This window comes from Malurus melanocephalus, unplaced genomic scaffold (genome assembly GCF_030028575.1).
Source record: "Malurus melanocephalus ecotype Western Australia unplaced genomic scaffold, MMel_1.1 scaffold_687, whole genome shotgun sequence".
Lineage (NCBI taxonomy): Eukaryota > Metazoa > Chordata > Aves > Passeriformes > Maluridae > Malurus > Malurus melanocephalus.
Genome location: NW_026623919.1, coordinates 122079 through 137040, shown reverse-complemented (window position 1 = coordinate 137040; position 14962 = coordinate 122079). Strand labels below are relative to the sequence as shown.

Here is a 14962-nt window from a genome sequence, read left to right as displayed (position 1 = left end):
AAGACTTGTCTAGGGAAAAAACAAAAAGACAAAATATTTTGTTCYTAGTATGTTAACTAGAAATCTACCTAAAATGAAGAGTTCCTATGCGATGATGTATAAGTGCTTTTGGTTAGCTTGTATAAATTATGTCCATCAAAGTCATGGGCAATTATYCTTAAACTCTGAGCACATTCTTATCTCAGGAGTAACTTACTCAGTTYGTCTCAGTTACTGGTGTAAAATACAGAAAATCAGAATTGATTCTTTGACACAATAAGAAAGATGACTCCTGTGATTTCTTTGAAGACATTAGATAATTGGAAATGGTGATAATGTTAATAGGGCTGCAGGAGAACGTGATAGTACTTGGCAAACAAAGCATTCTCCCTGTGTTTGGCTGCTCATATAACATTTCATGGCAGTATTGGCAAGCAGCAGCCATTGCCTTCTTGGTGTTGTGGTTAGGATTWAAAAAATTGACTTTCAACTCCCTTTCTGATACACAGATGGGAAGCAAGTTCCTACATGGATAACCACATCTATTACCATAACCCTGAATGTAGGATGCTGAGAGAATGTTTTGAAGTCAGCAATGTGAAGGATTTTGTCTAGTTGTCAAAATCATCACTTGGTCACACACAGAGTGAAATAACAATTTAAAAACAGGTACCTTTGCCTTTAATCCTTCAAAAAAGAGTTACTTTCTCACTTTGGTCCCTACAATCTTTGATATTTACAAATGATGAAAACTATGTTTCAGACATGATATTACTATTTTGAGTGTATGATGATGCTTTTCAGTGTCTAAAATGACTCCAGTCAAATGACAGGCTGTGAATGACTGTCCTAGATTAACTCAAAGTAATCCTCTTGAGCAATACTCCTGCTTACTCAGAAAATCCAGTCTGCCAGTGGCAAATATATTGTCTAGAATTCTGTGTCTAGTTTTGATCATGTTAAAAAAAAAATTAGAGAAAAGCTTACCAATACATAAGGGAAGAAAGTGAGGTAACTGTGAGATTCTGAGATGGTCATTCTCTGTAGTAAAAGTATWATTTCCCAATCTGGATTGTGATTTCTAAGAGCAGTAAGGAATATAAATATAAACATACTGTAAATTGCCCCAAAGTGGCTTATTAAAAGTTACAAGTAAAGATTATCAAGGTTGTCCCTCATATGAAATTTCCGCTTTTGAAGACTATGAGCTGGTTTTTAAACCTTCCTCAAGCAACTCTTTCCACAGAGGTACATTATTTAATGTATCAATCCAGTTGATTGAAATTTCTATTTCCCTTTGAGATGCTGAATTTCTCAAATATTTTGTTTTCTTATCATTTAGACTCTTCTTATTTGCATGTCTGTGTATACGCAAATATCTTCTCACATTTGTTACTGTCTATCAAGAAAACTAGAAAAGGTCAAAACACAGAATGAGTTCTCTTTGCAGGTTTGAACACCCTTCAGTAAAAGCATGTGCACCATTTTCCTTCCATTTATTTCTGTTGAGGGAAGTCCTAATCAGAGATTTTGCACAAACAGATGAAGTCACTTAGTCTGCAAATTTATAATGTACAGTTATGGTTGTGGAACTTTTGAATTAGTTTTTGATTTATTTACTGGATGATGCTTCTTATTATTCTGGTGGGCTTTGCAGTATAACATAAGCCTTCTTCATTAGCATTCTTCATTTCAGACTTGAGGATCTTCAGGTAATCACTTCTTCTGTATATTCAAACAGCCTGTAGTTGGTATCAGACAAGCATTTCTGTTCATAGCGTGCCTTTAGCAAGGGATCCTTTTAGTTGTAATGTCTCAAACTCTTGTCAGGTTTGTCCTTTACATCATTTGACCTTGAGCTGAATCTTTCACAGCTCCTGTCTTTCTGTTGGGCTTAATCAGCTGTCAGCTGGCCCCAGGAGAATCCGGTTTATCTGTTCCCTTTCTTTGTGGTGTGTAAGGATAGCTCTAAGAACTGAAGCAGATCCCTTCTGACTGGAAACACCTGGTGATCCTCTGATCATGAGATTAAAGGTGACCTGAGCAAATCAAAAAGAGTACCACTAGCAATTGTTAATCACAAATAGTTTACCTGACAAATGCATTTTAAATATACATGTAATATTATGAATTTGTTCATTGTGAAAAGTAATTGCATGTTTATGCAATTGAACACTGATCTATAGATTGACTACTCATAAATTGTGCTTACTGTTTGGTTGCTGAATCGTTCTCTTTTCCCAGAATGAAAGGGTGTAATCAAGAGAAAAATGAAATTATTTGCCATTGATCTCCCCAATGAGCATTGACTAACTCCAGCTGGACAGAGCATTGTCATTTAAAGAAGCCTGTGGTGTTGGAAGCTGTCCCACTGTAACATCTCCATGCTCTTACATGCTTGACAGGGAGTAAAGAGAGGGGGAGGTGTGAGTGCATCCGGGTGGGAGCTGTTTAGTGTAGCTTCATCAGGAATGCAGGTAAAATGTCTGCATTTTGTGTCAGAYGTTCTTAACTAAATTGCTAACACAAATATCTAACAGCTTTTAGTGCTTGAATGTTTCTTTGTGCTACCTGTCTTATCTCAGAGAACAGAATTTGATAATAAAAGGTCTCTTGCCTCTTTTCCTGCCCTGGCTCATGGCTGTATGAAAAKCTGCTAGACTTCTGCAGTGTAAAAACAGCATTTTGCAAATGCTGTAAATTCCATTGTAGGTTCATTTCCAGTTGCCTCCACTGCTGTTTGGGTTTGCTCTGCAAATTTAGAGCCCATTATGTCTGTGGAAAACTAGGTAACCTTTTGTCATCTGGCAAAGGTGTAATTTCAATACAGACTAATAGAAGYTATAGAAAACTTTAAATGTTTCCGTTTCACCAGAAAGTGAATGTTTTGTTCTGCAGAGCTGATCATTTTAAAACATTTTAGGCCCAAAGTGCTAATAGTAAATTCTAATGAAACAGGAACAACAACACAGAAATCACTCTGTGAACTTTTTAAAAATCTTTCTGAGAAGCTGCGTGCTGATTTGCTATTATTAAGAATATATAAATTTTAATTAGTTATCTTACTTTTATTAGTAAACTATTGTACCTTAACATATGAAATCAAGCCTTTCTTTAACAATAGAGTATTCTTATTAGAAAACCTACAAAGATTTTATTTTTTATTAAAATTAATTAATTTTAAAGTATTTTGAAAAGTAAATTTGTGTATTATAATGTATCTTAAGAAATTTGTTATAGTGTCAATGGTAAATTTAAGCTATGTATAGAATTTTTGAAGTTTTAGTCCTATGAATCTAATGAATCAAGAAATTTTCATTTGATCCCAATTTTTTCAGTGTTTCAAACATGCAAAAATAAGGTGTTTTTAGAACTCTGCATCCAGAAGTTTTTTTCTCTTGAAACTAAAAAATAGTGTAAAGCAGAAGCTTTTGATGAGAAATGGCACTATTGTAATTTCAGATAATCAGATTTTCAACTAGATTAATAGTGTTTTAATAATCAAAACAGTCCATATTTGATGTGAATACCATTGATGTTAAGTGGATTTATTTGCTAAAATTGGAATTTTTGACTAGGAAGTCCTGGTAATTTTTAAAACATGCCATTCTACTCAAAATAATTTTTTTTGTTCCTAAGATCAAGTMACATAATGGAAAGATTATTAGAATATTTAGTTTCATGTTTGTGATTTAAGTTGACTAAGTACTGCTGTAAAGTGTTAAGTACATGAATAAAAATGCACATTACACTTAATTGGAACATGTTTCAAGGAAGCTATCAAGCAAAAAACTCCCAAATAATTACCTGTCATAGATAATGATGCTTTCCTAAACTTGTATCTTTGTGAGATGCTTAAAACTCTTATATTTCAATGTTTGCTAGTTCAGGCTATAAATTTAAAGCACAATACTGATAACTATGTGTTCTCTTACTTTTATAGTGCAAGACAGGTGGCTTTGAACTTTGGCATTCCTAGTTATTTTATATCCCTTTGTTTTCAGGGCTGGGTTCATTAGGTGTTTTAAGTTCTTTTTCCCAGCAATGATCTCAATATTTCTTCAACRGTATTWTAGCTTTGAAATGTATTTTTATAAAGTGTCTAGTGCTGAAGCCACTAATGAAGGGTGTGGAGCCCCTAGGTTTGGTTTTCTCCTCCCTGAGAGCTCCCAGGTCTGGAGCCTTTGTGAGCTCGGGTGCTCTCCTCACCTCAGCAAGAGGGGAGCAGGAACTCTAGGGTTCAACACTGGGGTGGTGAAAGAGATGAATTCTTTTATCTAAAAACTGTTGGAGACCTGGATTGAGGTCCCTCCTTTGCATACAAGGATTCAAATTTCCTTCCCTAACCTCTCAGTTGTATTGATCTAGAAGCAGAAAAAGTAATGTGCAAAAAAGTTCTTTAAGAGATTAGTGGTATAACATTAACATTTAAAATTGGAGAGAGACATTTTGACAAGTAACATGCTGTGAATCAGATTTTTGTTGATGAAGGATTGTCAGCAAGGTTTCATCTGTCCTGTGTATATTTTGAAAAGCCAAAAGAATCAATTTTTTTTTTCATAAGCCTACAGAGAAATTATTTTAACYTGGGCATTGAGGAAAATGAACTATTAACTGCTTTCAAAGCATGAYCACATTATTCCTTGTCATTATCTCCAGTTGGCTTGAGAGCAGAATTTATAAGCAGAACTTCAGGGTATAGAAAAATRACAGTAGGAAATGAATATGTAAGTAACAAATACCATGTTTCCATGGAATTRTGGGGAAGAAAGACAAATAAATACATTTTGCATAAATTACCATTGATGCAAATAGATGATTCTCTGTGTTGTAAGAAGGCAAGGAAAAGCACTCTTGAAAATGCTTCTCAAGGGTTGAAGTCTGACATTACGCATTTTGTGTGTTCATGTCCRTTGGCATGAGGGACAAAAAGTGTGTTCTTTTTTAGATTGCCAACTTTTGTACAGTAGGAACATGCAAAATACAAAGTCTGCTTATATGGGCATGTTTTTATTACATATTTACTAAGAAGTAATGTTTCTTCCCTAGATAATATATGCAAAGAATTTTGCATGTGTTAGGACAGTGGTTTGGAGAATACAACTTTTACAGTCCAGTGAAAAGCAGCGATTCTTTTAAGTGTTGATCAAATAAAATCAGCCTAACTTTGTAATAAAGTACTATCCTGTGGTGTATATGGGAAAAGTTTAGGTCCTTTGCACACAGTTCTGAACATTGTTTATGTACTGCAGTAAGACAGGTATTTGAACCAAATATTTGGAAAAGACTTCACCTTTTTTTTTGCAGTGCTTACTGTTAATAATGTGTTTATGGCTAAATTGACAGAAAAAAAGGGTTGAGGATTTAGTATTAATATCCTGGAGACAGTTCCTTGTCCTGTAGTCAAACCATCAACACTTTGACAGTTATCTAATTTCTTAAAAAGCTGCATATAAGGTTTTGTGAAGTTCTTACTAGGCTATTCTGGTTCTTCACTGCCCTTGAAAAGACTTTGCTCTCATGAAACCTTAGTCCTTTTTTTCCTTGCTTGTTAAATTACACACGGTGTTTAAAGAGGAAGAGGGAAAAGTGAGCAAAATAAACTTACATAGATTGTATCAAACAAATAACTTTTGGTCTGAATCTTAAAGTTTCCCACAGGGAAGCAACAATATCAAAGTGGCCTAGGGATAGCTTTACAGACAGATTAAATTATTAAATGCAGATCTGCATGGAGATGAAGAGGGTCTGGTAGCACTGTAAAGCTGTCATTGTAGCTCCGTTTATATTCATGTTGCACCAATTATCAGTTTCAGTGTTAATATTTTACAATTTGGCACTTGATAGTGAAGCTTGTATTTTGACCAGGTAAAAGTGTAACTTTTTCTCCAGCTTTTTGCTTGATGAGTTTGTTAGAGCTCTTCGAGAATTCTGACTTGTGTAAACAGAAAAAAAATCCCTCTAAACAGAAACTTTAATAAAGCTGTTATTTCCAGTTCCAGTGCATCATGTGACTTAGCACAAAGTCAGATTACTTACCCACAGATGTGATTGTCATGGAATATCTTCCTTAAAACWTAAATGGATTTCCATAATGTTAACAATTAATTCTGTGCTGGAGAAAATGCTTTTCAGAAGACATCTAATAATACTCAGTATCTCTGCTTTTGACTTTGTCTGGAATGGAAAGTCTTTCTGCAGTTGTTGATATGAGCCCAGTTAATCTCAGTTGTCTCTTACTATCCCTGATTCCGGTTTCTTCTSTTCCTCATAAAAATTTTCTGTTTTCTTTCTAAAGAAAATGGACAAAATGCARCCTCTCCCTCCCTTTTTCCTCAAGTCTTTTACATACTAGTTTCCAAATCCTCTGTTTTCTCCCTTCTTATAGCCACAGAAAGTATAATTTGGTTTATGTTGTTAATCTTTTTTTTTACCCAGTAACATCATTCTGCCTTCTAATCTGCTTTTCCTTCTTAACATTTCACTTTCTCTAATATTAGGATCTTCCAGTTCATAACTGAAAAACAGAGTATTTTCTTTAATGCATTTGGGTCAGCATCAAACAATATGAATTGACATTGTCTTTTTTTTTTTAATGTGAAAGGGAAAACATAATACTGTTAGATTTTTCCTTCAATGCATTTGATTGTGTTATTTTAATGTCTTTTCTATATCCCCRTGGCATTTTGTAGGAAGGAGATTCATAAGTTTGTTTTATAATAAGGATTAAATAACATTCATTTGTTTTTCTAAACCTGTAGAAATATTTTGGTTTAGAAAATACTCTAGCAGAATATTTAAGTTAGATGCTCTCTCCAGATTTTCATCCAGTTTATATCTAGCAGTTCTTTCTGTGCAACACTTCTACAGTACAGTCACTTAGTTGCATTTCCATCCACTCAGAGTTCTGAAGCATCTTCTCAACCACACAATGGTGGTCTTYTCAACCCACCATTCTACTGGTGAAATCCTTTTGCCTGGCCTTGACAAAGGCAGCCTTGTCCTTCTCCTGTCCATGCAGGATTCTGCTGTAAAGCAATGGTATTTCTAGTCTGTGCTTATGTAACTTTGTAATACATTGAATTTTTCAGTTGCTTTCCTCCTTCTCTATTATACCGCACAGAAGCTACATGTCTTCTGTTTCCTGGTACTTCAGGACTCGTTCACACTCAGTCATCACTCATTTACTATTCACTGTTTCTGACRGGCTAAACCTTACTCTGATACCCTTTGTAGTCAGTTTAACTCTGTCATAAATTGATTTCTAAGGCCCTCTTAGGACATCAGTAAAGGGTACAAATAGATCCCAATTAGGAAAAGATCATCACCTTCTCTCAGTATGTCAAAGCCCTTAGAGGATTTGGGGACAGTGTTGCTCAGCTCCCTGCTTTGTGTTACATCTTTTTTTTGTGGGCTTGTAGCATGGCCTCGATCAAATTTGAGCCCTAAGTTTGAACAGCGTCAGTTGGACTGTACAAAAATTCCTGGCTCAAGAAAATAATAAGATGAATAAGCACCATAAGGATAATGTATTACAATTTAAGAAGACCAGAAAAGTAATAGCTGCACTTGTGATAGGCTGAGGCTTTCAAGTGTGCTGTGTATACTGTGACTGCTGAATCAAGTCATCTTCTTTTAAACTTTCCATTTAGTTTCTTCTGTTGAAGTTGGGAATCAAGTTTCCTGTTCTATGAATAACAAGAATCAGAGAATGAATGTATACTTGTAATTAATTTTCAGCAGTGTACAATTTGCAAGCAGTTTGAAATTTATTCTTGGCATTGAATAATGAACTTTGGAGAAATAACTGAAGATTTAAAATTCCAAATTTGCAGCTTGGGAGAGGGAAGTCAGAGAAATTTGTTGAGGTCCTTCTTCAGTAATAAGAATACATCTGATAGCATCAGTGAATGTTTATTAATGAGAATTGGATTGCTACTTGAAACTTCTGCTAAACTTTTGGGAAATGTTCTGTTGAAAAGAACTTGTTAAAATGTCAGTTAAAGGGATATTATTGTAGGTATCATGTCTTCTATCATTTGAGAATCTAAAATGCATTTGGGCTTTATATGTCAGCTGAAATGACTTGCTTATAAAGTTAACATTTATCTTATGGATAGGGATTTGTGCTATTTTGGTTTTAGGTCTGATCTTATGCCCATGTCAGCTGTTGCTGGAAATGATAGAGACATTTAGAATCTGGAAGAATCAACTTCACAAAATCATCATGACTCCTTGGAAGTATGATGCCAGGTTCCCAAATGAGTCAAGCCATATTTGAAAAATCTGTGGACCCAATTTACATTTTTTTCTGAGAGAATCATAAAGGAATGTGCGGATAATTCAAAGTCTCTTCTCAGCTACTTTCATTCCCTATGCCATTGGCTACATTCCATACAGTTTTCTATTTCCTGTGGTACAACTCTATGTGCCAGTGCAAAAGAAAATAGAAACAACCATGGTGTGATAAGCATGGCAGCATAAAGTAAAGACAGTGTAATTTTTTATTTCTTTAAGGCAAATAATGAGGAGTTAAAATGAAAAAAATTAGTATTAGGAGCTCACTTTAGAGATGTGATGTAGTGAGAATGCATGAGAGATCTGAATGTTTTGGAAGCTTTCAGGGTGGAAATTAAAGCATTGCTTGCTGAAATTTGGATGGCATTATTCCTTTCCCACTATCCTGGTTTTGCTCGGTCCRATTTTTGGTGATGGGGGGKKGRAMYWARRAAMCMMMAARRWKGSYYCYKKKRMMAARKTYYWRRARSYTTYYYCYKSYTTTYCMRSMMMARGRRSCCYKSCCCYYKGTGTTTCAKARCCAATCCATTRTGRCTSTGAGGTTGATGGAGTGGCTGTTAGTCAGGCCTGGGCTAATTGYACACGCTAGTTACACCTCTGTGATGACGTATGGTCTTGTACTTAAGAAGAATTCGAAACAAGATAGAGCGTGGCTGCCATTTAGTTTTAGGTTGTTAGTATTATCATCCCCTTGCACCAGGGGAGGACAGAGGAGGAGGGTGAGGAGATGTAAAGAATACAAAATGGAGACCCAAGATCACAGTAAGAAGACAGGTGCTGTTGCTGTGGTGCTCAAACATGGAGAAAAAAAGCTGTTCTCAAAAAGACTATTTCTTCAATGGGAGACCTGTATAGAAAAGTGGGGCCCTGCATCCGAGATAAAAAACTTGGCCTTTGAGGACTGCACTGATCATAAGCCAAAAAAGGGGAAGAGGCATGGACCCCCCTCACGTCAGAAGCGAGTTGACGCTTAGAAAAAATTGTGTTCTGCGGGGAAGAGGTGCCCCCACTCCCCCTGCCCCCCGCTCCCCCCTCATCTGAAGCGAATTGATGCATAGGATAAACTGTGTTCTGCTAGGAGATTTGAGAGAGTAACCTTACTCTGAGAAAAAGCAGCCGGCCTTGGAGGACTGTTTTCCTTTTCACACGACATAAAGAAAAAGAATCCCATGCCATCAGCAGTTATACACTGACTGTTTCTTTGGAAAMGAACTTCCACAGCTTAGAGCTGTAAGAACTCTTCTTCTATGGTGCTGGATGATAACCATTATGAGTAGTTTGATCTATGTTAAAACGTTCATTCCCTGCACTCCTTGCACGTGGGAAGGCATGGAGGGGTGGGGAGGGACAACCTGAGAGAGACAGGTTCCCAGAAAGGATAACAGGTGTCTTAAAATGTCCGGTTTTTTCCTTCTCTTTTTCCCTACCTCTGCTCCCCTCCCCGGTGTGGTAGTATTCTTAGTAGTTTTTAGTAATAAATCTATTTTGCAACTTAAGTTATTCAGCCTGTCTGACCATTTTCTGGAGCATATATGTATCTTTCTCTCTATTATGTTACCTTATCTAAAAGCCATAAATTTTAGTGTTAACTGGGCTTCTGCTCTCCCTTCTGCCTCTCTGGTGGGGAACGTCGTGGGTGCTTTGGCTTTCAGTCAACTTCAAACCACGACATTTTTGGTGYGTTGGCTGGGAAAAATGGGTTTAAACCCACAACACCCACCCAAGACAAAGGGACTATTGCAGTTCTGTATCCCTGGATCAATTAAATTCCTTATAGGCTAATTTATTCTAGGCAGAGTGCATTTTTCTATTTGCATGTGTTCTGTTATTTTGCTACTCATGARTTCTCAGTCTAGAGAATAACCTTTAGAAAGGATGAATAAGAATTTTCTGCATTTTATTATTTTCGTGGTTCCACTGGTGTACTCCATWTTTGGAAAGTAAAAGATCCAAGGTTTAATGTTTTCCAGGATGCTGACAAATTATGTTACAGGTCTTACCTTAACTATTGAAGTAAATGGGGACCATAAAGGCTGTTCTTCATTTTCTGCTTTTATTTCTCCTGTATCATGAAGCAGCAGAAATGCATAAGAATTGTTTTAATTTCAGACCACTTTATTGTTACCTCTAACATGTGCCAATTAAGTATATATTAAGAATGTACATTTCTTATTGGGTGATTAAATGGAATCTCTGTTATTGTCAGTAAGTTGCTTTCAGAATTTTCGGTGCATTATTCTAAAAATTAGCTTCCCAGTAACATCGATCCATAAAACACATAGAACTTTTTATCTGTTTTACAGGGTTGTGACTCTCAACTGAGCATGTCAGATGTGTCCTGCAGYGAAAGTACCTCCTCTTGTCAGTCTCTGGTACATGGCTCAGCTCCAGAAATCCTCGTTGGCCTCCTGTATAATGCTACGACTGGAAGATTATCAGCAGAAGTGATAAAAGGCAGCCACTTCAAAAACTTGGCAGCGAACAGACCACCCAGTGAGTGAAAATCTTTTTTCATCCTAATGCTTCTGTACTGGTGGGGCTCTCGGTAGCAAGGACTTCAATCCTATCACTTAGTCTTACCCAATCAAAATGAAATAGAGCAATCATCAGCTAATCTGTTTCATGTTTTATATTTCTAGTCAGTTGGGAAATAGCAAAAATCTAAAATTCAAAATATTAATTGTAAGTTGACAAGCCTGTTTTAATTTTTCATGATGACTGACTAATAAATTATCTTTATCACAATGATTAATTGCTAAATTACTAATGCCTCACATCACAGGCCAAGAATAAAAAGTCAGTGTTTAAAGAGAAAGTACATGCCAGTTAATATTAATATAAACATTCTGAACAGTTATTGCTGTTCCTAGAGGGGTTGATACTGCAGTCTTTAATTGCTTATGTGCCTCTATATGTGTGGTAATGTGTGTAACTTGGGAATGTCAGTGAAGACAAGGAGCAACCACTTGAGACCTTTGGCATATTTACTGTACAGAAAGAATGTTCACCATCAGAAAGGACTTGAGTTGTATGTTCAAGCATTTGTTCAAAAATACGTTTGTCTGAAATAACTGTGAACTTTATATGCTTCTTAACTGGAGCCAGATGGAATGTCACACTGAGAGAATATTATTACTGTCTCTAGGTCTTTGACATAACTTKAGAAAGTTCAGTAACAAATTGCTTAAAAATATATTTTGGTTGTTTTTTAAGACAGTAAGTCTGATTTACGTAAGTGTTAATCAGAAATACCTACCTGATCCTTTTGATTTTGTTCTGGAGGCTGAGGTTTTAGCCACTCTTTCTGTTTTTTAAACCCCAGATTAGTATGACACTAGCAGAGTATCTACAGTATCTGTATCTGCTACATCTGGATTATGTATTAGGCTGCTGACATTTTGCAAGTGGTTTGMATGTCTCACTTTGTCTTCAGAGTTTAGGAAGCAAACCAGACTTGATACTGATGCTCTCTCCTCTTTCTCACTTTCCTGATCCATGTTTATTCTATTCATTGATTGTCCCACCTTACTCTGCTTTGCTTTGTCTATACTTTTCACACTGATGGAGCCAGACTTCTTTAACATGGCCAGAGAATGAAGGTGATAGATGAATCTCTAATACTYTTATGTAATTAAGTAGCTTGCCCCAGAGTCACCTATTTGGAGACAAAGTATAGAAAGACATGAGGAAAGCCAAAGAAGTCCAAGGACACTGGGGTAGGGGAAGAAATGAAAGGGAGAGGCCATGTSTTCCCTTAAATCAAAACCAGATGCTTATCTTTCTGAAATCTCAGAGATAGCCAGTTTTTATTTAATATTTAGAATATGCAAGTTAGGAGGGCTTCAGTACTTGCTTTGAAAACAGAGAGGTTCATTTCCTAGTGTCTTAATTCCCAAAATATTCTCAGTGAGTCCCTGCTGTGTGGATAACAGTTGTGTGTGTCACTGAGGTCAAAAATCTGTTTCAGATTGCAAGAAAGGAGCATAGAACATGGCATGTAGCCCTGTAAAACCATGTTCTGACTAACCTTTTTTGGAAGGAAGRTCTTCCATGCTACCTTTTGTAATCCCCTGTGAAGGATAAAGGGAAGATTTGAAATTCATAAAAGCAATAGTGCAGTTCTGTTTAGAAAAACGTGGGTTTGGAGTTTTTTCTAGAAATCTGGAAACTAATGCTCTTTCTGGGTCTGGTAAAACCATGCACAGAATCTTGTGGATTCCAGATTTTCCCTTTGTGCTGTTTTGTGCTATCCTTCTCCCCTCACCCCAGCAGTGGTGACACCTTCTTTTAAAAGTCTGTGCCACTGCCATGTCCTAAATCACAGTTGAATACATCAGGGACATCTGCCAGCCTCGATCTGTGCYATCATTTTCACAGAATGAAAGCTAAGGCCTGTAGGGATGATGATGATTATGATGAAGTATCCTGGTCACATTTGTTGTTCAGACTATCAGTGGTCCAAAATCCTGAGAAGTGCTGCAAAGTACACAAGCAGTTTGGTTTTCATTCATGTATTAAGAAACTGTGGTAAAAATGGAAGCAAYTACTCTTTCCCTCATTTCTGTAGTCTAGGGCTTGTGAACCTATGAATTTTTGTCAAGTGCTTCTGTAGCAAATATGAACTGAATACTAAATTTCTACTTCTTGCTAGTACATRCCCCTCTGCTACATATTTATATGTTCCATAGTAACTCATTTAGCAACTGAGTACAGGCAAATAGGCCAAGTCCACAGGACAGTAACAGTCGATGTGTCTTYTTTGTTTCTCTGTGTGACAGTTAATATTTTGTCTGAGAGGAAGATGCTTCTCAGTATTCCTTGAAGTTTAGTTGAAACAGGGYATGAGCTTTTGCATATTAAATTCATGTGCGTGTATGCATGCACACACACATTAAATCCATAAATATGTGGATTTTAATAAGCGAGATCTTTACATTCTAAATAGAGACCCATTGCTGAATTTCAGATATGTGTTCCTCACCTATTTTTAGAGATTACATCAGAGTCATTCTTGTGCCTAAGTTTATTACTASTCAAGAACTGAAGTATTACAATCAAATATCAGTAACTATAAAAGCTAAGGGCAAAACCAGTTTTGGTTTTCAATTCAATGATTTTTCATTTTATTGCTTTTAATATAAGAAGTTTAATTCCTATGTGCAGTTTTTCTAAATATGCTGGAGTTTGCATGAAAAAGCATAAGGTTTGATAAGGATACAGTGATTTTTGCCCAATCTGGTATAACTTAATAATTTGCATGACTCTTGCTATGTTGAGTGTGGTTTAGAACCCAGTGTCTATTAGTCCTAAGATAACCCATTATGTAAGCAATGTAAYTTTTGTTTAAGATTACACAAAAACTGCACAAAATTTTCATTTCAATTAATTTTGCCTAACAGTCCTTTTGTTCAGTCCTTTTTCTGATCTATGCTGCTCAGGTTTCATGTTCAGTGAATAGTGTTTCCTCTTAGACTTTAACCTTTGAACCTCTCTCACCCAACTATTGACATCTGGTCATTATTTCTTTTACTGCCTTCCACCCCCTGTTGTCAGACGGACTGTTCTGTTGTCTAAAACACTTGATAGGTGGACAGGTTTATATAATCCGAGGTGAGTTTCTGTAGAAACTAATTCAATGTTGTCTTTTTCATGCAAAAGAAAACTTGCCAGCAGTAAAAATCTATGGCTGCCTTCCATACCCATTTATAAAAGTATATGTTTCTTTTCTGTGGCACTCTCTAATACAAAAGTTGCATTTATCTCTGATTATGGATGTTGGGGTTTCAGTGTACCAGCAAAGWGAAAATACTCAGTGTGTTTCTATTAACATAAACTCCAATCTTTAATTAATATTATCCATTAACATGAATAAGACAGGAATAAAAATGAAATGCGAGGTTGTTTTATACAAGTTTGTATTTCCTGTAATTAGTTCATGAAATGCACATCCTTCTGCAGGAGGATGTTTTGGTGCTTTTGTTCCATTTTGTTGAAAATAAGGGTTTATACCCAAGTGCTAACACATGATATGTGCTAACTACTTTGCTTGCACCAGYTTTTTAAGTGTACTGCTTAAGCTACATTTTAAACAATCACTTTGAATGATAAAAACTTGGGTTTTTTTTAAACATGCAGTAAATGTATTCCTTCATGAATCTAGGAATTCATAGTTTTGGTTTTGTTTTTTTTTTTTGTTGTGTAAACTTCCATCTTTGAATGCATTTTGCTATACTTTAGTTTTCAAAATAAATAGAATTAAAAAGCCTGAAGTGAGAACCACATCCATGCAGAGATTATTCTTAAACATTTTATCCTGGCTGTTCTGATATCATYGCTGCATATTGACATTATTTTTTTTTCTCTTCATTAATTGCCTTTATTCCACYTCATTTATCCATGTTCTTTTGAAATTTCAGTGGTATGCTTTACAGTGTTGTGGCTAGTTGGAGCTTGCTAAGTGTTAATGCAATTTAAATTTGTTTAGACTAAAGAAGGGGGGGTTCAATGGGAAGAGGATTATGCGGTATACCTTTAACTTRACCCACGTACACAGTACTGGAGTTAGTTCATTTGTTAGTGTGTTTGTAATATTTTGTTTACTTGTCGTCTTTGCGTGTRTCTAAACTGAGCTGTGTTCAGCCATCCCGGTATACACCATATCCTTGTTCCTTGTCAATACCTCAKT

At 36.0% G+C, this 14962-nt stretch overlaps 1 protein-coding gene across 4 annotated transcripts in view; it reads left to right on the top strand.

The window, feature by feature from the left end:
• Positions 1-14962, top strand: part of SYT14 (synaptotagmin 14) — an 81572-nt gene that overhangs the window by 65223 nt on the left and 1387 nt on the right. For all 4 annotated transcript variants that reach the window (XM_057384119.1, XM_057384121.1, XM_057384118.1 and 1 more), the window contains one exon: positions 10581-10770. In XM_057384119.1, coding sequence (XP_057240102.1) covers positions 10581-10770 — 190 coding nt within the window. The remainder of the gene's footprint in view (positions 1-10580; positions 10771-14962) is intronic.